The sequence below is a fragment of the Labeo rohita genome, chromosome 7 (assembly GCF_022985175.1).
Source record: "Labeo rohita strain BAU-BD-2019 chromosome 7, IGBB_LRoh.1.0, whole genome shotgun sequence".
Classification (NCBI taxonomy): domain Eukaryota; kingdom Metazoa; phylum Chordata; class Actinopteri; order Cypriniformes; family Cyprinidae; genus Labeo; species Labeo rohita.
In genome coordinates this window covers 6,408,735-6,431,063 of record NC_066875.1, presented here as the reverse complement: position 1 = coordinate 6,431,063, position 22,329 = coordinate 6,408,735, and the positions used below count along the sequence as shown (strand labels likewise).

The following is a 22,329-nucleotide window of genomic DNA, read 5'->3' as shown; positions in this document are numbered from 1 at the left end:
TTATATAAATATTAATATAAATATTTTATATTATTGTAGTTATTGTTAATTTTAAGGTACATACTGAAAGCACGTACTGAAGAAAAAGTAGATTTTGGAACATACTAGCATGTCATAACTGCACTAACTGCACTATTTTTTTTTTTTTTTGCATGACGCATTTAGAAGTTACTGGCCACACATCTTTCACGATGTTGTTGCAGATGAAATTAATTATTGATTATTAATCACTCAAATTTCTTTATCTAAATCTCTTTACCTAACCTGTGAGTCTGCAATGTTGTAGTTTTTAAACATTTTTTATGCATGTCTGTAGTTCTGACTTGAATTCTCCTCAAAAGTGCAATGGGTTGTAGCCAATATTAGCCATTAAACGTGCATGGATCTGCACTTCGAATTTCCATCAGAAAATTTCAGTTAAACCCCTTTTGCAAAAAATATTTATTTAAAGCACTGCCTAAGATTTTAAATATTGTAAATAATTCAACAACAAATTCTCATGTTCTCAGCTCTCTGATGTTAGTTAACGGTCACCTGACACAGGTAAACCAATAAAATATAAAATTATTTATTGATTTTTTAGTACGTGTTTAATTATTTTATTAACTTTACTTTTTTGTGACTTAAATTACATGCACAGAAACATATTACATAAGCATGTGTCCAATTGCTGGACCAAAAAATAAATAAATAATTTAAACAATGTTTTTGGTGATCTGACACATAATGTGGTCCAAAGATCTTTTTTTTGGCATTATTTTTAGCTATATTTCATTACAGTTTGAGATTACTAGATAGTGCTATTTTAATACAGTTTTAGTTATTTTACTATTTTAAGTTAAATTAAATGAAAATGAAACATGTTTTAAAAAACAAAAATGTTTAATGGTTTTAGTTTACTAAAACTAATAACCTTGGTACTAGAAACCGTTTTTCTTCAACGGCAGCAGCAATCCAGCTAAAAAAAACTTCACAAGTTTGTGTAAAACTCATTTTCTGCTTTAATGAAAGCAAGAACACATTACCATCTGTATAAAGAAGCTTACATTACAAATTTGTTTACATCTGATTCAATTTGATTACTGTTATTGAAATATAAACTTAGCTAACATTTCTAGATACAAAATAGCTGCTTAAGGGCATTGCCAAGAGTATATGATGTTTTTTAAAGTGACTGATCTAAGCCCTGTCCATCTCTTGATTGTCTTTGAATATTTAATTAGCCCAAGACCAAAAATAAAACAAAAAAAAAGTTCAGTTGACAGTTCTGTTGAGAGGGTAACACTAGGAGATGTGTGATGGGACAAAACAACAGAAATAAGAGTGTGTGGCAGTAAAGACAGTTACCTGCTGACTGACTGAACTATGCTGAGATTTCAGCCTGGACACTTCCTCCTCCAGCCGCTGGATCTGCTCAGCCTGTGAACACACAGGCACAAAGATCATGAAATTCACATCACAAATGTTTACCATCAAACACAGAAATGTTTTGAGAAGGAGACAATAACCAGAGCAAAGATGGTAGCTCAGAACAAACAGAGCAGTGAGAAAATGGCTGCACTGTTCTGTCATAATGAGAAGCGGAGGTGTGTGTGAGCGTATGTGTGTGTGTGTGTCGGGTTCCCCTGCTCTGCTCTCATCACATCTGCTGTCAGTAATCTGTTCCTGAGCCAGCAGTGCTGGGATTAAGTGCAGGCTGCAGATAAAGGATGTATGCGTCATTAAAACACACAAGACAGACACGTACACACTCACAGAGTCACCGGTGAGTAATAATGCGACCACAGTTTCAATAACGAACGCCGCTTCATTTCTGTGAAAATCGGGACCGTTAGAAGTGAGGAAGTGTGTGATCTGTGGGCAGACAGGCTTGTGCCGGGGGCTTATTTTAACCTCGGATATGAAGGTCTTTCAAAAGGCAAAATTGTCCAGCTGTGCAATGGAGACATAATGATTTTAAAAGCAATAGTTCAGCCAAAAATGAAAATTCTCTTATTTACTCACCCTCATGCTGTTACAAACTCTATGACTTATTTCCAAAAAAAGACAAAAAGCACAATAAAGTAGCCCATATGACTTATATGCTATAAATGAAGTCATATGATAGATTTGTGTGAGGAACAGATTTGCCACTCACTAGAAGCCTTTCACTCTGTTGAGACAATATATTTAAATATGTGGAAGTATGAAACTGGAGTACAATAATGGACTGAGAATTTCAGTTTGTTCCTCATCATAAAGCTTCAGATGATTTGAAATATAGAGTAAAGGACCACTTCTATGGCTCCTTTTAGACATTTTCATGCCATGTCTGCCATGTCTGATTCTAGGTGAGGCTTTGCAGGTAATGCTGCAAAATACTATGTTTAGAAGCTTCTCAATAGAGGAAATTTCATTAAAGTTCCAGATCATGAACAATAGATAATCATAAAACACAAAGAATAAGAATATAGAACCCATGAGCTCTCGTTGATAATCTGACAGGGAGATCAAAAACTTTCTATCACACACAATTTCATGTGTATTTTTTTTTTTTAATTATATAACTGAAAGACAACACAAAAATAAATAAATAAATAAATGAAATAACAACAACAACAAACAACAACAAAAGAATATAAAATAAAAAAATATTTATTATTAAATTAAATTAATTATTAATGTTTAATGTATTACTACTAGTAGTAGTAGTAATAGTATTTATTGTCATAAATAGTGGCATGAAAATAAAATACAATACAATACAATTAAAATACAATAAATTAAATAAACTTAAAAAGTACAAAAAATATACAGTAAAAAGTTTAAAGTGCAGAAAAAATATTTAATATTAAATTAAATTAATTATTAATGTATAATGCATTATTATTATTATTATTATTATTATCATTATTATTATTATTTATTGTCAAAGTGGCATGAAAGTAAAATAATAAATTAAATTAAATTAAATTAAATTAAAAAATAAAGTACAAAAAGTTCAACGTACAAAAATATTTATTATTAAATTACATTAATTATTAATGTTTAATGTATTCCTAGTAGTAGGAGTAGTAGTAGTAATAGTAGTATTTATTGTCAAAGAGGCATGAAAATAAAATACAATTAAATTAAATAATAAAATAAAATATAAAAATAAAAAAGTACAAAAAATGTAAAGTACAAAGTTTAAAGTACACAAACATTATTTAAATATTAAATTTAATTATTAACATTTAATGTATTATTATTAGTATTACTATTTATTTATTTATTTGTTTATTTATTTATTAATTGTGAAAGTGGCATAGAACGAAATGAAATGAAATGAAATGAAATGAAATGAAATGAAACTAAATTAAATTAAATTAAATTAAATTAAATTAAAAATAATTAAATTAAACAACTAAACCAGAATAGACAGTATTCTGGCAAGTTGTAATCAGCCATGATATTTCTACTTTCTTCTTTAACAAGTTCCTCTGTCCTAAACATCTGTCAGTATAATGCACGTTCACGGTAAAAACTAACCATTCCAAAAATCTTAAGCCTGTAAAATTGCTTAAGACAGCTCAGTAAAATGAGTAAGGGTCAACTGGATAAACAGAATAGCATTAACCGCAGTAATGACTCCCAGACCATGTGACATTACAGAGAGGTCAGAGAATACGAACAAGCAGCAGATGGTATATGGATGACAGAGGCCCTGTCCCAAATCACACCCTAAACCCTCACAGTCTTCCTCTGATTCCACGCTATAATAAATGTTAGCCTGGACCACAAAACCAGTCATAAGTAGCACAGGTGTATTTGTAGCAATAGCCAACAATACACTGTATGGGTCAAAATCATAGATTTTTCTTTTATGCCAAAAATCACTAGGATATTCAGTAAAGATCATGTTCCATGAAAATATTTAGCAAATTTCCTACAGTAAATATATCAAAACTTAATTTTTGATTAGGGATATGCATTGCTAAGAACTTTATTTGACCTTTAAAGGTGATTTTCACAATATTTTGATATTTTTGCACCTTTAGATTCCAGATTTTCAAATAGTTGTATCTCTGCCAAATATTGTCCGATCCTAACAAACCATACATCAGTGGAAAGCTTATTTATTCAGCTTTCACAAAATTGACGCTTATGACTGTTTTGTGGCCCAGGGCCACAAATTATATGAATGGTATTATCTGAAGTACCTTGGAATACCACGTAGATATTGTGGTGTGTAAATATTCATAATTCAGTACCATGGTAATACCAGCTGACAGAATCACTGCACAATCGCACTGTATTTTAGTATCAATGATGTGAATTGTGAACTATCAAATCTCACCGTGGCATCTTGAGTCCCTTTCCGGCACTGGCTCAGCTGGGCTCGGACGACAGACAGCTCATCCTCCAGTTCGTGGCATTTCTTTCTAGCTTCTTGGGCCTCTTTGCTCTTTTGCTCTGCCGTGGCCTGAACCGAACTAAGCTCCGCAGTGACTCTGTCCACCTACAGGGCGGCGCCAGACATGAGAATCTTAATGCAATTGAAGCTTCCTTCCAAGGGCGCACACAGACACACTCATTCAATCTGACCCTTGGTGGAGGTGACCTCCTTGCAATCAGCCCCGTGGAGCACTTATTTCCCAGCTATAATCAGACTCGCTCACTAAGGCCTGACCTTTTCTCAGCAGCCCCTCAGCCATGGCTATGTATAACTCCAATATAAAACCCAGCCCCCTAGAGAGAGACATCTGCTAGAGCTCAGATCCACGGCCATACAGGTTAATGAGGGAGAGAGAGCGCGAACACATACACACAACACCGCTGCACAAACAAACTTAAAAGATCTCGGACTATATGAAAAGTACGAGATGTGTTGCACCCAATATCAAAGTATTTTGTGTGGCACAGGGTTATACTTCTAATTTTACGTTATGCTCATGGTAAACACTAAATTAAAGAAAAAACTTGGTGCCAAGTTCCTTTAAGCAATGTGGCCTTTAAGTTCACTTTGTGGCTATCTTAGTAACATCCTAAGCCATTTACTAGCCTTACAAGTGCAGCACCAGCCTTCATTATGACAGACCAAAATCGTTGGCTAAGCTTACGTGTCAAAATATAAAATGAGAGTATAAATACATTTTTAGATAACATTTGTCATCAACAGCAGTACCTCAGTGGCCTGGTGTCGTTTGATTTCCAGTAGTGCTTCATTCTCCACCTGCAGCTTCACCAGATTCCCTTTCACATCCAAGAGCTACAAGAGAGCAGACGCACTTCATATAGCTCTCCTATAGTGTACAAAGCATTTTATCACAGCTAAAGCAATAAAAAGTTTTGACAGATCATGTGCACACATATGAGTTAAAGACAGTGCTGTGTTATTCCACACAGAGTGGGTCGCCCACTCATGGTGGTCTTCATACATGATTAGAGTACAGCTTCATTTATGCCTGGTATTAACATCCTTTTCAGGTAAGCTATGTTTCAAGAACATAGCTTAAAAAAATCCTAATAGATAAATTGCAACAATAATAATAAATATGTTAAGATTTGTTTATATCAACAACATTATAAGTGGAAAAAATGCACATAACCACAATGCAGATTAAACCAGGTCTATAATCACCAGTAATTAAATATGAGTGCCTCAGGGGTCTAACAGTGCTCATCAATGTCAAAATGATTTAGATAGCCAATCAAATCAAAGAAGGAGGGCTTTACTTTTATTAAAACCTGAACTTGAATTCCAGGGTGCCACCTAAAGGAGAAGTCCACTTCCAAAACAAAGATTCACATACAATGTACTCACCCCCATGTCATCCAAGATGTTCATGTCTTTCTTTCTTCAGTCGTAAAGTAAATATGTTTTTTGAGGAAAACATTTCAGTATTTTTCTTCATATAATGGACTGATATGGTGCTCAGATTTTGAACTTCCAAAATTCAGTTTAAATGCGGCTTCAAACGATCCCAAATGCGTTTGTAAACGATCCCAGCCGAGGAAGAAGGGTTTTATCTAGCGAAATGAGCTCTTATTTTCATTTTAAAAAATACTATTTAAATACTTTTTATTCTCAAACGCTCGTCTTGCTTTGCTCTAGGTGAACTCTGTGTATTCTGACTCAAGACAGTTAGGGTATGTCAAAAAACTCAGAACGTATTTTCTCCCTCAACTTCAAAAATGATTTCAAAATCATCCTACATCACTGCAGAAGTACCGACCCAGTCTTTGCAAAGTGAACATGCAAAGAAGATCAAACACTCTTAACCAAAAAGGTAAAACAGCAATATAGGACGATTTGAAGTCAAGGGAGAACATGAGATGGGAGTTTTTCGACATACCCTAACTGTCATGAACCAGAAAAAAACAGTCCAGGCAGAGTAAGACAAGATGAGCGTTTGAGATTAAAAAGTATAAAAATGTTATTATTTTTATGAAAATAACCAATCATTACGCTTGATAAGACCCTTCTTTCTCGGCTGGGATCGTTTACAGCCACATTGGGGATCGTTTGAAGCCGCATTTAAACTGCATTTTGGAAGTTCAAAATTGGGGCACCATAGCAGTCCATTATATGGAGAAAAATGCTGAAATGTTTTCCTCAAATTTCTTTATGACTGAAGAAAGAAAGACACGAACATCTTGGATGACATGGGGGTGAGTACATTATATGTGAATCTTTGTTTTTGGAAGTGGACTTCTCCTTTAAGTGAAAGAGTGAGTGTAAGGTAAGATGTAAGTACTTAAACATTTATAATGTTAATGTTTAACTGTTTATGTTGTTCCAAACCCGTAAGACCTTTGTTCAACTTTGGAACACTAATTCTCACTGTTAATTAGTTACTTATTAGCATGCACATTACTAACTGGCTGTTTATTAGTTCTTATTAGGCACATACTAATGCCTTATTTTACATGATCATATTCTAGACCCAAAAAGGATAAGTTTACTTCCAGAACAAAAATTTGCAGATAATGTAATCACCCAGTTGTAATCCAAGATGTTCATGCCTTTCTTTCTTCAGTCGTAAAGAAATGTATGTTTTTTGAGGAAAACATTACAGGAATTATGTCAATATAGTGGACTTCAATGGTCCCCACGAGTTTGAACATCCAAAATGTAGTTTAAATGCAGCTTCAAAGGGCTGTAAATTAGGAATAAGGGTCTTATCTAGTGAAACGATCAGTCATTTACTAAAGAAAATAAAAATGTATATACTTTTTAACCTCAAATGCTCATCTTGTCTTGCTCTGCCATGCACATGCGTACTCTGTGCATTTCTGTTCAATACTGTTAGGGTACTGACCCAGTGTTTACAAAGTGAACATGCAAAGAATGTCAAACACCCTTTACAAAAAAAGGTGAAACTGCAGTGTGGGACTTTTTGAAGTTGGACAAGAAAATGAGACGGGAGTTTTTTCAACCTAGCCTAACTGTATTGACCCAGATTACACAGAGTACACATGCGCATCGCAGAGCTAGACAAGATGAGCATTTAAGGTTAAAAAGTATATACATTTTTATTTTATTTTTTTTAGAAAATGGCAGATCGTTTCACTAGATAAGACCCTTATTCCTCGGCTGGGATCGTTTAGAGCCCTTTGAGGCTGCACTGAAACTGCATTTTAGATGTTCAAACTCGCAGCCACCATGGAAATCCACTATATGGAAATAATTCCTGAAATGTTCACCTCAAAAAACATAATTTCTTTACGACTGAACGGGGTGAGCACATTTTCTGTAAATTTTTGTTCTGGAAGTGAACTTCTCCTTTAACACGACCCAATACCCTAAACTTAACAATTACCTTACTAACTATTAATAAGCAGCAAATTAGGAGTTTATTGAGGGAAAACTCTTAGTTAATAGTTTATATGTGTTCTCTACTCTTAAGTGTTACCAGCTATTTTTTTGATCTGAGAGCTTTCTGACCTTGCATAGACAGCAACACAACTGAAACTTCAAGGCCCAGAAAGGTAGTAAGGACATCATTTAAACAGTTCATGTGACATCAATGGTTCAACTGTAATTTTCTGAAGCTATGAGAATACTTCTTGTGCACAAAGAAAACAAAAATAATGACTTTATTCAACAATTTCTTCTCTTCCGTGTCAGTCTTCGACGTGTGTTCACGACAGCACCACGAAGCATAGGTGTGTTGCTACTGACGCGTCTGGATGTCCATCTCTCTTAGTTCTTTGTCTGTATATTCTAGTTCAAATAAGTAAGGCTGGGCAAAAAATGGCAAGTCTCTGTCGAAATGTTTACAAAGACTGTTTTATGTACAGCATGTGTCGTTCTCTGCTTGTAAACAAGGTGCAGTGCATCCGGGTTCTACGTCAGAACGCCAGCTCCTGCATCAGCAGCTCCACATGCATGCGTCATGGTACTCTCGTGACTGACACGGAAGAGAAGAAATTGTTATATAAAGTTGTTATTTTTGTTTTCTTTGCACACAAAAAGTATTCTCGTAGCGTCATAATATTAAGGTTGAACCACTGATGTCACATGGACTACTCAAGGACTATTTTAACTATGTCCTTACTACTGTTCTGGGCCTTGAACGTGGTAGCTGCGTCACTGTCTATGCAGGGTCAGAAAGCTCTTGGATTTCATCAGAAGTATCTTAATTTGTGTTCCGAAGATGAACAAAGGTCTTATGGGAATGACATGAGGATGAATAATTAATTGACACAATTTTAATTTTTGGGTAAACTATCCCTATATGCAAATGACAGTAATATCCAGTGATGCATACTTTTCCCTTCAAATTTATCAATTTTCAATTGTACATTTAGGCTATCATTTGCATAATTAATGTATTTATTAACTGAATACAACACGACAGGAAATATGAATAAAACTATTTTTGCTATATTAGGGACATGATAAAGAGAGAATATGTGCATAATTTAAAACACACTTTTTTCTGATTAATTCAAACTAATTACAATAAATGCTAGTTATTTCACTGTTCTTCTGTTATTTTCCTTATCCCCTTATATTTCTTTGAATCCTTTTCAGATCCATTCGATAAAATGTCCCCTCTAATGTTCAAGACAGATGGTTACACCCTTATTGTAAACACTAACACGTGTCTTTACCAGATGATAAAACTCAATCTCAGGATGAAACATAAAAAAGAAAAAAAACTTGCCATGCGGGGAAAAAATCTAATTTTTATTTAGTTTAACTTGTTGTTAGTTTAACACCCTGAGTTAAAACTGAAATAAAAATTAGTAAAAAAAAAAATTAAAAAAAGTATAAATTAGTATAAAATTGACATTTACAAAATAATAACAAAAACTAAAACTTTCACGAAAATGAAAATAAAATAGAAAATATACAGTAAAAAATTCAAAATAATATTTTTTAATACTCTCAATGTTACTGAAATAAAACTTAGATAGCTCCCCTGTAATCAAACCTGTCATCTGCACAATAAATGAATCAGCTATGTCTATGAATATGATATTTATTTGAAACAGCATTTGTTATCAAAAACATAATGTTGCATCCACACCAACAGGTGTCAGTATAAAGTGCAACAGCACTACTGTATCAATCAGCAAATCATGAAGAAAAAGCACTTAACACTTAAATATATCTTCTAAAGAGAAACAACAACAAATATTTTTGCACTACCTCTATTCTTGCTCGTGTCTTAAGAACTGAAAATGACACTGCACACAAAACGCAGGCTTACAAAGCAATGAATCTGATTTAAAAGATTATAAAGCAGTGAACACTGAGATGATAAAGGTGCCCCTCATGATAACAAACAAACTGCAGCTGGAGCGTAAACAGGCCGTGAACTTAACTGTGAGAGTGTTAGTAAACAAAGGCACTGTGAGATCTGTTCTCTGAGCAATCAGTGTTGAGCTCCCCCAACAAGTCTGCCATGACGCCTAGCGACAGGTGACACAGCCACTGGTGACGGACAGCACTGGCCTGAGCTCTGATTGGTCAGCAGTCCCATCCGGGAGGGGAGGGCTCAGAGTCTCATTGCAGCAAACACTAGCTTGCAGATACGTGCCTAATACAACAAACTGTTTGTTTAGTTAGATGCATTTAAATTATGTATAGCACACTTTACAGCCCAAAAGAAAGAAAAATCACACAATTCAATATCCAAATGAGAATACATGAAGAATACAGCTTTAACCTTCTTAGATTTTTGTCATCTCCATGTGTCCTTTTCAAGAGTTTCAGAAGAGATCTCCAGATTTGCAAAGACAAAAAAAAAGTCTGCAAAAATGAAAGAGTTCAAACATAAACTCAAATGTTTCTCATCCATATCAAATGATTATATTGTATAACTGTCCAGTTTTTAATTCTCCTTAGGAATTTTAGAAGTCAGACAGGGTGGATACTTAATAGAAACATAACTTAGATCATAAAGTTTCCTGAGCTTTGTTTGAAAGAGCTACTTTAGTAGGGTTTTGTGACATGTTCTAAGCATCTATTTGCATTTTCCCTTCCAGAGTAAATGTCTTTGGGATCATGTTCCCTGGCATCTGGCAGGACAAATTCTAGGACCCTCCTCACCTCAACAAGGGAGGGGGAAACACCTGTCTCAAAGTAAACTCTCACTTCAGTCGAGCCGGGAAAGTTCAGCTGCTCAACACATGCACTGCACTCTCTAAAACAAACCTGGAATATAGCAAGGTTAGCAGAGCTACCTAAACAAATAAAAAGTGTATCTGGTACTTAAAAACAACAGATTTGTTCTGCCAAAGCATCCATCCACGTCAAAGTAGCAACTAGAGCTTACAAGCCATTGCCATTACAGCATACACCACATCATCAAGTAGAAAAACAACAGAAGCTACATAAAGTATCTTAGATTGAGATCATTTTAATGTTTTTCCCTCTCAAAGCCTTTTTTTCAAAATCCTCCTCGACTAACATTTCCTTTTGGTAAACTTGGTGTGTAACAGCACAAGCCAATTCTTTATAATTACAGCCATTATTCTTCTTATACGAAATGATCCTTCTCAGAAAAAGAGAAAAATACATAAATTACTGCAAATGCAGTGTTCTGAGATCAAAGTATGCCACAAAAAAGAGCCCAGAACAAAAGCACTGAGATTGAGAAAGAGAGAGAGTGAGTGGGCCCGAGCAGCCTGGGCCTGGCCGTGAAGCTTTTACCTGAGCCTGATCTTGCTTCCTGGCATCTTGTAGCTGCCTGTGCAGCTGCTGGTTGCGGTCGTGTCCCTTCTGGAGCTCCTGCTGGCTTTCTTGCAGCTCTCTCTGCAGATCCCACAGTCTCTGCTCTTGGACGTCCAGCTATCCAACCACAATAGAGGGCAGGGCGCAGAGGAAGAGAAAATCAATCCACTACAAAGAGCCTGTTTCTCCGCTCGCCTGCTCGTTTCGCAGAACCCACCATGACTAGAGCTCCGGCAAAGAGGAACCGGCGTTCGTCTGGCCCTCATTGTAGCCCCAACAAGCGGTTCTAGGACCCCTCACATACACCCTGACACTCTAGACAGGCTAGGGCAGCCCTGCACTGAATGCAGAAGCAAAAATCAATGCTTCTTAACCAAATGCGAAATCGCAGCTCATTGTTCGACAGAAAGAGCGAGAGAACAAGCAACACATCTGCAGACGGATCTTTGCGATTTTCGGTTACATTCACATGCAGTTTGCGCTACTATTGCACCATGTCAATCCGCTTTTTGAAAGAAAAAAGTATTCTCTGATTTTTTTTTTTTTCAAATCATTAAAGCAAGGCCTGCCACGTCACATTAAAAATAAATAATTAATATTGTAATTAGCACCTGCTAAAGAGAACGGAGAGGAGGGGAAGATGGGAATCGAGAAAAAGAGAGAGGAGGAGGAGGTTTGGCAGACCCCTGGTTCCGGTCCAGTCCGACACGATCGAGCATCCTCTTCTGCATTTCAAATCGTCGCACGATGACAGTTGCATATCCAAAATGGAGGCCTGGGGACTCACCGCCGACGATCAATTAATCAGCCTCGCTCATTAGAGGCCCAAGAGTAATCCACAAATTCGCCTAAGTCACCTAAATCAAACGGTCGCCCCTCGCCTTACCCATTGATTGTGGTCTGGTGACAAGCACTTCAAGCCTTGCCTTGTCTTCCCATCCGTCTGTTGGCATAGCGAACGCTCAAATTCCTGCCAGATTGTGGACTAAAACGATGAGGGAAGAAAGAATCGTTTCCCTTTAATCCTAAAACCCCAGCTCATCCTTTTGCTCTGCTTTTCGGTGTGTGATGCAAGCCGATAACCCTGCTCTTTCTTTGCCTTACAATTGCGCTCTCTCTCCATTCTCCCCTCCTAAACTGATCAATACTTCATTTAAATCATGACATTAGCACACTACAACTGGAAAAAAAAGCCGAAAGGAATAGCAAAATGCTTCTTATGGCAAATGGAGGGTTGGAAAATGGATCACGCATCCGATTAGTGACCATAATTGTTTGTTTATACGTAAAAACTGAGGTTAAAATGCATGTGGCGCTCAGGAACGACATCATTGTTTTGATTTGAGCTCCCGAGACTGACTGATCAATATCGCATTTGAATCCAGAGAGAGGGGCAGTGTCGCCTTAGCGCTCGACGTTAAATGAAATGCAAATAGCGCTGCCATAATCAACACGTATTTCGGACGTTATCGTCCCGCTGAAACGAACCCAAATGATATTTCCATACACAAAGAACGTGTAGCCATATGCATTGGCGGATGCGTGATATGCGCCCTCATGCATTTGTTTATTCATGCAGGAGAATGCCGTGAGAATAATCAGAGTGCTATGCAAACACTCCACACTTAAGACTTGAAGGGATGGTAATCATCGACGCGGGGGTGTGTGTGGGAGGAGAGAAGAAGAAGAAGGAGAAAAAAAGGTAATTTCCTGTCGCGGATCTGCATAACAGGCGCGCGAGAGAGCGAGAGCGAGTCTTATCTGCCTAATGGTCATTAGCGGAGCTTATTTACCTGAACGCTCTGGGCGTCACGGGCCTGATGAGAGAGGAGCAGGTCTTGCCGGAGCCTTTGGATGCTCGCGTCCCGACGTGACAACTGCGGTTCGGGTTTCCCATCCCAAACGTGGCGAAGAGGAAGGAACGGAGGGCGTGAGGTGTTTTTGAGAGTAAAGAGAGGGAGGTGGAGAGAGAGAGGGAAGGGAAGAGTGAATCACTCCAGGAACATGCACTTACATATAGCCGGGTGCCAATGTCAACCAATGAGCAATTAGGCAGACAAGACCAAAGTTATTGATCGGGGTTTGGGGCTCTTTTTCCCAGGCTAACTAAGCGGAGTATGTGTGATGGCTGCAGAAGCGGTAGGAAAAGAGAGAAGGAGGGGGAGAGTTCGGAAGAGCGACTCCCTCTTGCTCTCGCTGGGCCTGTAGTGCTGAAGAGGGGCCGGTCATTTAACCTTCTATTGATCCTGCTCCTAAATAACCCCCCTCCCTTGACAGACGTGCACGTTCAATGTATGCACTTAATGCAGACTGCTCAACTGTCAATACATTACACAGTCAGATGTGTCTGCAAGACTGCTATGGATAGGCTATTGTGAGGTAGGATAGGAGATCAGGGTCCTTGGGAAGATATAGCCCTGTGTGCCAGTTGTGTGTTACCAAACACACTGCAGACTTTAGCACGGCTTTATGGACTTGTTTACATTTTGCTTGAGGGCAGGCACCATATTTCCCTTGAGATAAATTACAACAAGGTTGTAAGGGAGAGAATTAGTCTTTTCAATTCTATGATCATTTACTCACCCTCGTGTCATTGCAAAAGTGCATGATGTTCTTTCTTCTGAACACAAAAGAAGGATTTTTAAAAACTGGTTGAAAGTACTGGGCTGGACTTTAGTTGTATGGACAAAAAACAAGAAATTATGTTGTCCACAGAAGACAAAAGGCATACACATCTAATTTCCTTGTCAGCTTTTTTTAGTCCACTGTAAATTAATTCAGAAGGCGGATTTTAAATGCTTCATTGGCTAAACAATTAACAGCAAGAACAACAATATAAGCAATTGAACACACTGTACATCTATCCTTTACAGACTTGTTCTCATCCTTGTAAAACTGTGACCCTGGATCAGTGGTGGGCAGTAACGAAGTAGTTGTAATTCGTTACTGTACTTAAGTACATTTTTCAAGTATCTTTACTTTACTGGAGTAGTTTTATTTTGAGTAACTTTCACTTTTACTTCACTACATTCCAAAGCGTAAGATCGTACTTTTTACTTCACTACATTTCATAAACATATCGTTACTCCTTATAAAATATCACGTGCTCTGAGACCGCACAAGCGGTGTCTGATTCATGAACAAACTGATTCTTTTCAATGAACCTGTTAAACTGATTCGCCAATCGCACCAAACGATTCATTCACGAATTGGAATGATCCGATTGCAGCTGTTCTCGAGTCGACAACTCATTGATTCAAGCGATCCGTTTAGAGCGAGACTCCAGTCAAATGAATTCACAAGTAAAAACTGGGAGATCTTGTGTGCGCGCGACCGATGCTGCGAAAAGTAAGTTACCAAGGTCGAATTTTCGTATTAATTTTTATAACTGAAAATCATATTTAGGTCAAAGCTGTCCGTTGTTTATGAATTACATCTGCTGTAAAAGGTGATCTGTTTAAGCGCACTGAAATGCTTGAATTCAGACGCATCAAAAACGAAAAATTTTAATAACAGCTTAAATAAAATAACTCATGCACATTCATATTCCTTGCTGATGTAACGTTAGCAGTTCTATTAAAATGCTAGCCCTACGTGACGTCTGTTTTTATATTGTTTAGCAACAGTATAAATGTTTATATTGTTTGGATCAGCTGGAGTAGACAGATATAATGTTTATTCAACTATACTGAAAATAAGTAAATATTGTTAGCTGATGCTAACTGTCTAGCAGGTTGCTGGTGCTAAGTTGAGATCATTTTTAGATATAAAGTCCACATATTTTTATTCAACCACCTAGATAGATTACATCCAAGGGAAAAAGAAAGGATGTGATGTTCAGATCATGGTAACTACAGTAATTATCAAAGGAAAGGAAATAATCATTATGTAAATATTTCCTTAAAATGTTCTTGCTAACTTCAGGCCTTATTGTCATGTCATATATAACTGTGACGTTATGCAAAACAAGCTTTAAAACACTTTTTTTTTCTTACTGTTGAAAATATGATTGTCAAATCTGTTTTGTCTCAGGTACATTGCAGTGTAAGCTGCACATTGAATATTACTATATCACTCTCGTCAACATAGTCCATATCAACAACAAAAATTTATTTTTTGGGAAAATCCCAGGTTTTTTTTAGCAGTAGGATTATAAAATTATATTATAAAAAAATATGTGCTAATATAAAATTCAATTAAGTAGCCTATTTAAAATTGCAAAATTAATCTATCAGTACTTTTTTACTTAAGTACATAAAAAATCGGGTACTTTTGTACTTTCACTCGAGTAAAATTGAAAGAGGAGCACTTTTACTTTTACTGGAGTAATATATTATTATACGTATCTGTACTTTTACTCAAGTACTCAACTTGTGTACTTCGTCCACCACTGCCCTGGATCACAAAACCAGTCATAAGTAGCATGGGTGTACAGTAGTCAACATCTGAAGTGGATCAAAAATGTTCATCAAAGTTGTCCTAAGACAAGAACGGTTATTGTTTTGGTTTTAGGACAACTTTGATGAAAGGTTTTGATCCACTTCAAATGTTGACTACTACATTTGTAGCAATGGCCAAAAATGCATTGTATGGGTTAAAATTATCGATTTTTCTTTTATGCCAAACATCATTAGGATATGAAGTAAAGCTCATGTTCCATGAAGATATTTTGTAAATTTGCTACCATAAATATATCAAAATCTAATTTTTGATCAGTAATGTGCATTGCTAAGAACTTCATTTGGACAACTTTAAAGGCAATTTTCTCCATATTTTTTTTTTTGCACCCTCAAATTTCAGATTTTCAAATAGTTGTATCTCCGCCAAGTATTGTCCTATCCTAACAAACCATACATCAATGGAAAGTTTATTTATTCGGCTTTTGGGTGTATAAATCTCAGTTTCAAAAAAACTGACCCTTATTACTGGATTTGTGGTCCAGGGTCACAATTAAGCAAGCCATCTACCCTCTAGGGTTATGTGCCATTCAGAATTAAACAGAGAATGCTTTTTAAATTCCAGCTTAATACATTAACTCCCATCTCAGGTGAATGGGTTGGGATATCCGAAAAGACAGATTAACTAGTATTAAAACAAACCTCATAAAGTGGCCACTTGCGATTTTAGAGGTCTTGCAAACATCAATATTGTTTATTAGTGGTGTAATGGTACGCATATTCGTACCAAAAAATTTTGGTAAGCGTTTTTCTGTCCGGTACGCATGTGTACAGCATTTTTTTCTCAGGAAATTCAAACAATAAATGGAGTTTTAATAGACTTTGATGTGGCATGACAGATCGCTGTATAAATGCCTCGGAGAGCCGCTTCTGGGACGTTTCAGAGCGAAGCGTGAGTGTAGGCAATCATTCCTTCCTCTTTACTTCTAGTTTTCATGCGAAATAAACATGCATGAACATCTCATGCCTCATGCAATCGCTTAATCAGTGTTTCAACTGTGGAAAGACATCAATAAAGCAGCTTCTAAACAAAATGTCACACGGCATTTGGTTTACCTCAGGCAAGTCATCAGTGTCCACTTGTTAGTTCGCTAGAGAAATAAAGTCTAGAAAAAATCATTTTGCTAAATATTAGACTATATTCTTCTTATATTTTAGTTTACCTGTTAGTGATGTCTTTATTATTTAATGTATGTTTAAATTAATCTGTTATGAAAGTTATGACAACCACTGTGTTGTTGTGTGTATTTGTTGTTGAATATATTTCAACAACAAATGGGAATGTTATAATTTATTGATTAATTTAAAAAAAAATTAAAATATGCAATATACAGTACATGTTTGCATACAATTTTTAATGGTTAAGTGTGGATTATTATATTTAAAAATAAGTAGAAATTAAATTTAAGTTTGGACTCTGTTGTTAATTGTAATTTTATAGTAATGTAAAAAGGCTCTGTATAGTTTAAAGCATAAGCGGAGGTAGATTTTTATCACTGATTTTAAAGGAAGAGCAACTTGTTCAGTAAACCACTGTTTAATACAAAAAATACAAACCAATAAATGAATATTTAACTGTGACATCAAAATTGAGGTACGTACCGAACTGTCATGTTTGTGTACCGTTACACCCCTATTGTTGATTAATGCATGAAAAGCGTAAATTAGTGTACTGCTAATATAAGGTCTAAAGTGACACTATAAGACCAAGGAGTTTTAAAAACTGTGGCCGTACCTCAGTCTTCAGAAGCTCTGTTCCTCTGAGGGTAGCAAGATCAAGGGAAGCCTAAAGAAAAAGACATGCATCTGATGAGACTATGAGCTCAATTTACAGTGTGTACTTAATATACATTCCACAGCAACGCAGGGAAGATAAACCTCAGAGTAAATGAAACCTGTGAGACAGATGCTAGTAAGATGGCAGGATATACAGACAAACATACAGAAGGAAAAGACACCTGAAGGAAAGATAATGTTGTATTAGCTCAAATAAATTGAGAGTGAACTGAGACAATAAGTAAGCAATATAGGTCTTAAAAACCCCAGTAAAAAATCCTATGCCATAATTTATTTAAAATACATTTATTTCTTACTAATTATTCTACATTAAAATACTTTAAAATATTTACTGGCATATCACTTAAGATTTAATTATATAAAATTATAATTAAACTTTATTTATTTGCTTGCACAACACACATTTCTTAATATAATGCCTAAAATGTGTTTTAATATCGCTATTATTAAGGATTGTATGATCTCTGTATAATAATCAGTCTTTAAATGTAAGATATTTAAAGTGTACCAGAAGTATACTTGCAATAGTTCCACTTTAGCACAATCGAAGATACTTATCTTTAGTTGGACTTCAGCACTACTTCAAAACTATTAAAAGCATTCCGCACAAAATTAGTTATTCCAATTTATTCCAATTTTTAATTACCTTTAATGTATCCCAGTTTAGTATATCAAAAGTAAATTTATTAAGCACATAAATATGTAAATGTATTTGTAGTTTACTTAGCACAAAATAAATGTATGTATGTGTATTTTTTCCCCCCTGATAATTTGATCATTTTGTAAGAAAATAAGGTCAGTTTGGGCTGTAAAATGCCACATGGTACAAAATGGCATGTGCCTAGTGAAAAACAAATGTATTAAAATGTATTTAAAATACATTTATTTCATGCTATACTACAAATACATTTACATATTATGTACTTTTAGTATACTAAACTGATATATTTAAAATCTGCTAAATTGGAACAACTAATTTTGTACTTAAAGGAGAAGTCCACATCCAGAACAACAATTTACAGATAATGTACTCAACCCCTTGTCATCCAAGATGTTCATGTCTTTCTTTCTTCAGTAAAGAAATTGTTTTTTGAGGAAAAAATTTCAGAATTTTTCTCCATATAATGGACTGATATGGTGCCCCAATTTTTAACTTCCAAAATGCAGTTTAAATGCGGCTTCAAATGATCCCAAATGTGGATGTAAACAATCATAGCCGAGGAAGAAGGGTCTTATCTAGCGTAACGATTGATTACTTTCATAAAAATAATACAATTTATATACTTTTTGTGACAACTTAGATATTTGATTTGAATCAACTTAAAATTTTAAGGCAGCTGGGTTACTTACCCATCTGTTAAGTTTAGCAAACACAAATATCTAAGTTGTTACTTAGTACAACTTAACATTCAAGTTGACTAGACTTATTTTAGTTGACTGAACTTAAACTTTTAAGGCAGCAGGGTAACAAATTATTTTAAACTGACTCAACAAATTGTGTTTTTTATTTTTTACAGTGTATATCGCTGTTTTACCGTTTTTGTTAAGGCTGTTTGATCTTCTTTGCATGCTCACTTTGCAAAGACTGGGTCAGAACTTCTGCAGCGATGTAGGATGATTTTGAAATGATTTTTGAAGTTGAGGGATAAAATATTATCAGAGTTTTTCGACATACCCTAACTGTCTTGAGCCAGAATACACAGAGATCAGGGAGAGCAAGACAACATGAGAATTTGAGATTAAAAATTATTTAAACTGTATTTTTTTAATGAAAATAACTAATCGTTTTGCTAGATAAGACCCTTCTTCCTCGGCTGGGATCGTTTGAAGCCACATTTAAACTGCATTTTGGAAGTTCAAACTCAGGGCACCATATCAGTCCATTATATGGAGAAAAATCCTGAAATGTCCTCAAAAGACATAATTTTTTTTTACAACTGAAGAAAGAAAGACATGAACATCTTGGATGACGAGGTGAGTACATTATCTGTAAATTTTTGTTCTGGAAGTGGACTTCTCCTTTAATGTGCTTTAATTGTGTGGAAGTACTGTAGTGCTGAAGCCCAACTAAAGAGATACTGAAGTATATTTGATTGTGCTAAGGTGGAACTATTTCAAGTATACTTTAGGTACACTTTAAATATTTAAAGACCGATATTATTTAAAGATCATACAATCCTCATTAATAGTGACATTAAAACATATTTTAGGGTTATTATTAAGAAATGTGCATTGTGCACAAGGAGTACTCTAAATAAAGTATAATTACAGTTTTTTATAAACAGTAATTCCAGAGCAATACAGTATGTCAGTAACTGTTAATAGACTTGAACTATACTTAGTATAAAATAAATAAATTTTAAATCTATTACTTTTTTTACTAGGGATGAATTTAATATATATATATATATATATATATATATATTTTTTTTTTTTTTTTTTTTTTTTTTTTTTTTTTGGGGGAAAAAAAAATGAAAATAATGTACACACATATTCAGGATACGTTATGTTACTTGATGGTTCCACCATATGACAGGTATTTCTTTGAAAAGGACAAAAAAGGTATTTAAAACCAACATAAATTGAAAGAGAATATTTCTACAACTTGTCACATCTGTTTTAATCAAGTTTTTAGACATTTACTTTTCTTACAGTATATGCCATGGACCCAATGTGAACTCATTTACTCATCAAATCTATTCACGACCAAATGAACTGAGCTGCTACCCACATTTATGTTACAGCTCTATTTTCATACTGTACAACATCAAAATTAGCTTCTTTTTTTCTCCAAAGAAGTTTTAGGAGAAACATCACTGACAGAGTTGATTAAAATAAGACTAGAAAGAGATGAACTATAAACACGGCTAGCAATATAGAGGGATGAGAGAGACGAAAGAGAAGGAACTCAATAAGACAGGGGGAAAACATCTCTCCTCCCAGAGCGTGTGTAATTGAAGAACATGTCTTTCATGAGATCCGCTTTGTTGTGAAGGCAGAAAGTTAAAGAGTTCACAAGTGCTGGTGAGAGGAGCCGATGACGACACCTGATCCTTCCTTCCACGCTCGTATTGACCCTTTCCTCAATAATGTCTCTGGAGAACAGTTAGTTAACACTGATTGCCTACAAACCTGCTCACAATGACAAGCGTGGCCTCGACCAGCTCTGCTTCAACACAATCAATTACTTCCTCACTACCCATGGCCAAGAACATCCTTAAAGCTGGAGAAACACTCCATTAGGAAGGTGAGGAAAGGACATTAGGAACCTGCTTTTCTCATTGCCGGGCAAAGAAAGGTGGAGAAAAAAAAAAAAACAGTACTGCTACCTTATATTCATTCTTTTTTATTTTATATCAGATCATCAAAAATATGTTTACTCCTACCACAGAATCATACAGTGACTGCGCACTGAACAATATCGCTGTTTAGGTATTTACTAGAAAGCCAATGCTCTCTTCTGCATAGCTTGATGTCTCTCCGAGTTTATCCTTCAGTGTGTTTTTGAAAATCAATGGTGATATTTCCAGAGAGGCAGACATGATAATGAAAGAGAGAGGCGAGAAAATGCAACCCTCAGAGGTGATTGCTCATTCCGAGCGGCTTCAAACATCCCTGCGTTAGAAGGACACCTTAAATATTCGGACTTTTCACGTCACTCCAGACTAAATCCCTAGCAACCACCATAGCAACACACTTGCACTTGGACGTGAAATGCATTGTAAGTTCCCCCCTGCCACCAGAGATGGAAAAGGGGAGGGAGGGTGAGTGCAGAAGGACAGATAGATAAAAACAGCATCACGGAATGAAAGCATGAAAACAGCAAAGAAAAACAAGTCAGGTAGACTTCATTCATATCAATAGCACAAACAAACCAGTCACACAAGCAAACGCGCCAATGGGTGAGGCTGAATGAAACACTGACGTGGGGAAAAACAGCTGTTTTGTTTTTCATCTGCGATATGTTCATCTGTTTCTGTACGCAAGGGATGTAATGTGTCCTGAACTAACATCTGCTATACCAGAGCAATTCCTAACCCTAAAACATATATCTGTAGTCTGTCTGAGGCCGTGTTTCAGCTTGTTGCCACAGATATTTATAGATTTCTTTCTATTTTTGTATTTTTTGGCTTGACTTTCACTCATAAATCTTTACCAGAAGTCTTCTGAACAATAAAGAACTACATTCTACTTATTACACATGTGTATGTACAGGTCTGTGTGTTTATTAACTCTTTGGTGACCATGGACCACAAAACCAGTCATAAGGGTCAATTTTTTGAAACTGCGATTTATACATCATCTGAAAGCCAAATAAATACGCTTTCCATTGATGTATGGTTTGTTAGGATAGGACAATAGAAAAATCTAGAATCTGAGAATGCAAAAAAAAAAATCAAAATATTTAGAAAATTGCCTTTAAAGTAGTCCAAATGGAGTTCTTAGCAATGCATATTATAAATTAAAAATTAAGGTTTGATATATTTACGGTAGGAAATTTACAAAATATCTTTATGGAACATGATTTACTTAGTATCCTGGCATAAAATAAAAATCTAACATTTTGACCCATACAATGTATCGTTCGCTATTGCTACAAAAATACCTGTGCTATGTGGGGTTTTGTGATTAAATTGTGATTTGATTAAAAAATCTAATAATAATAAAAAATTATTCCCAAAATGCATTTATTATAATTGCTTAGAATCAGCGTAAAATGTGAAAGCAATATTTTTTTTTTACAAAAACGGCTACCTGTGGAACAAGCAAAACTCCCCTAGTAAAAAAGTAATCAATTTAAAATGCATTCATTTTCTACTAGGTATAGTTCAAGTCTATTAACATATTTGCTGACATATCGCTCGAGACTTACTGATATATAAATTGTAGTTAAACTTTATTTGGGCTACTACTTGTGCACAATGT

General features: G+C 35.5%; 1 protein-coding gene across 1 annotated transcript in view; it reads right to left on the bottom strand.

The window, feature by feature from the left end:
• The window catches only part of LOC127168516 (trichohyalin), a 170,632-nt gene that overhangs the window by 99,073 nt on the left and 49,230 nt on the right, over positions 1 to 22,329 (bottom strand). Inside the window, exons 4-9 of the mRNA XM_051115454.1 lie at positions 17,342 to 17,392; positions 12,943 to 13,026; positions 11,129 to 11,266; positions 5,147 to 5,230; positions 4,319 to 4,480; positions 1,348 to 1,419 (exon numbers count right to left, since the gene is read on the bottom strand). Of these exons, the coding sequence (XP_050971411.1) occupies positions 1,348 to 1,419; positions 4,319 to 4,480; positions 5,147 to 5,230; positions 11,129 to 11,266; positions 12,943 to 13,026; positions 17,342 to 17,392 (591 nt within the window). The remainder of the gene's footprint in view (positions 1 to 1,347; positions 1,420 to 4,318; positions 4,481 to 5,146; positions 5,231 to 11,128; positions 11,267 to 12,942; positions 13,027 to 17,341; positions 17,393 to 22,329) is intronic.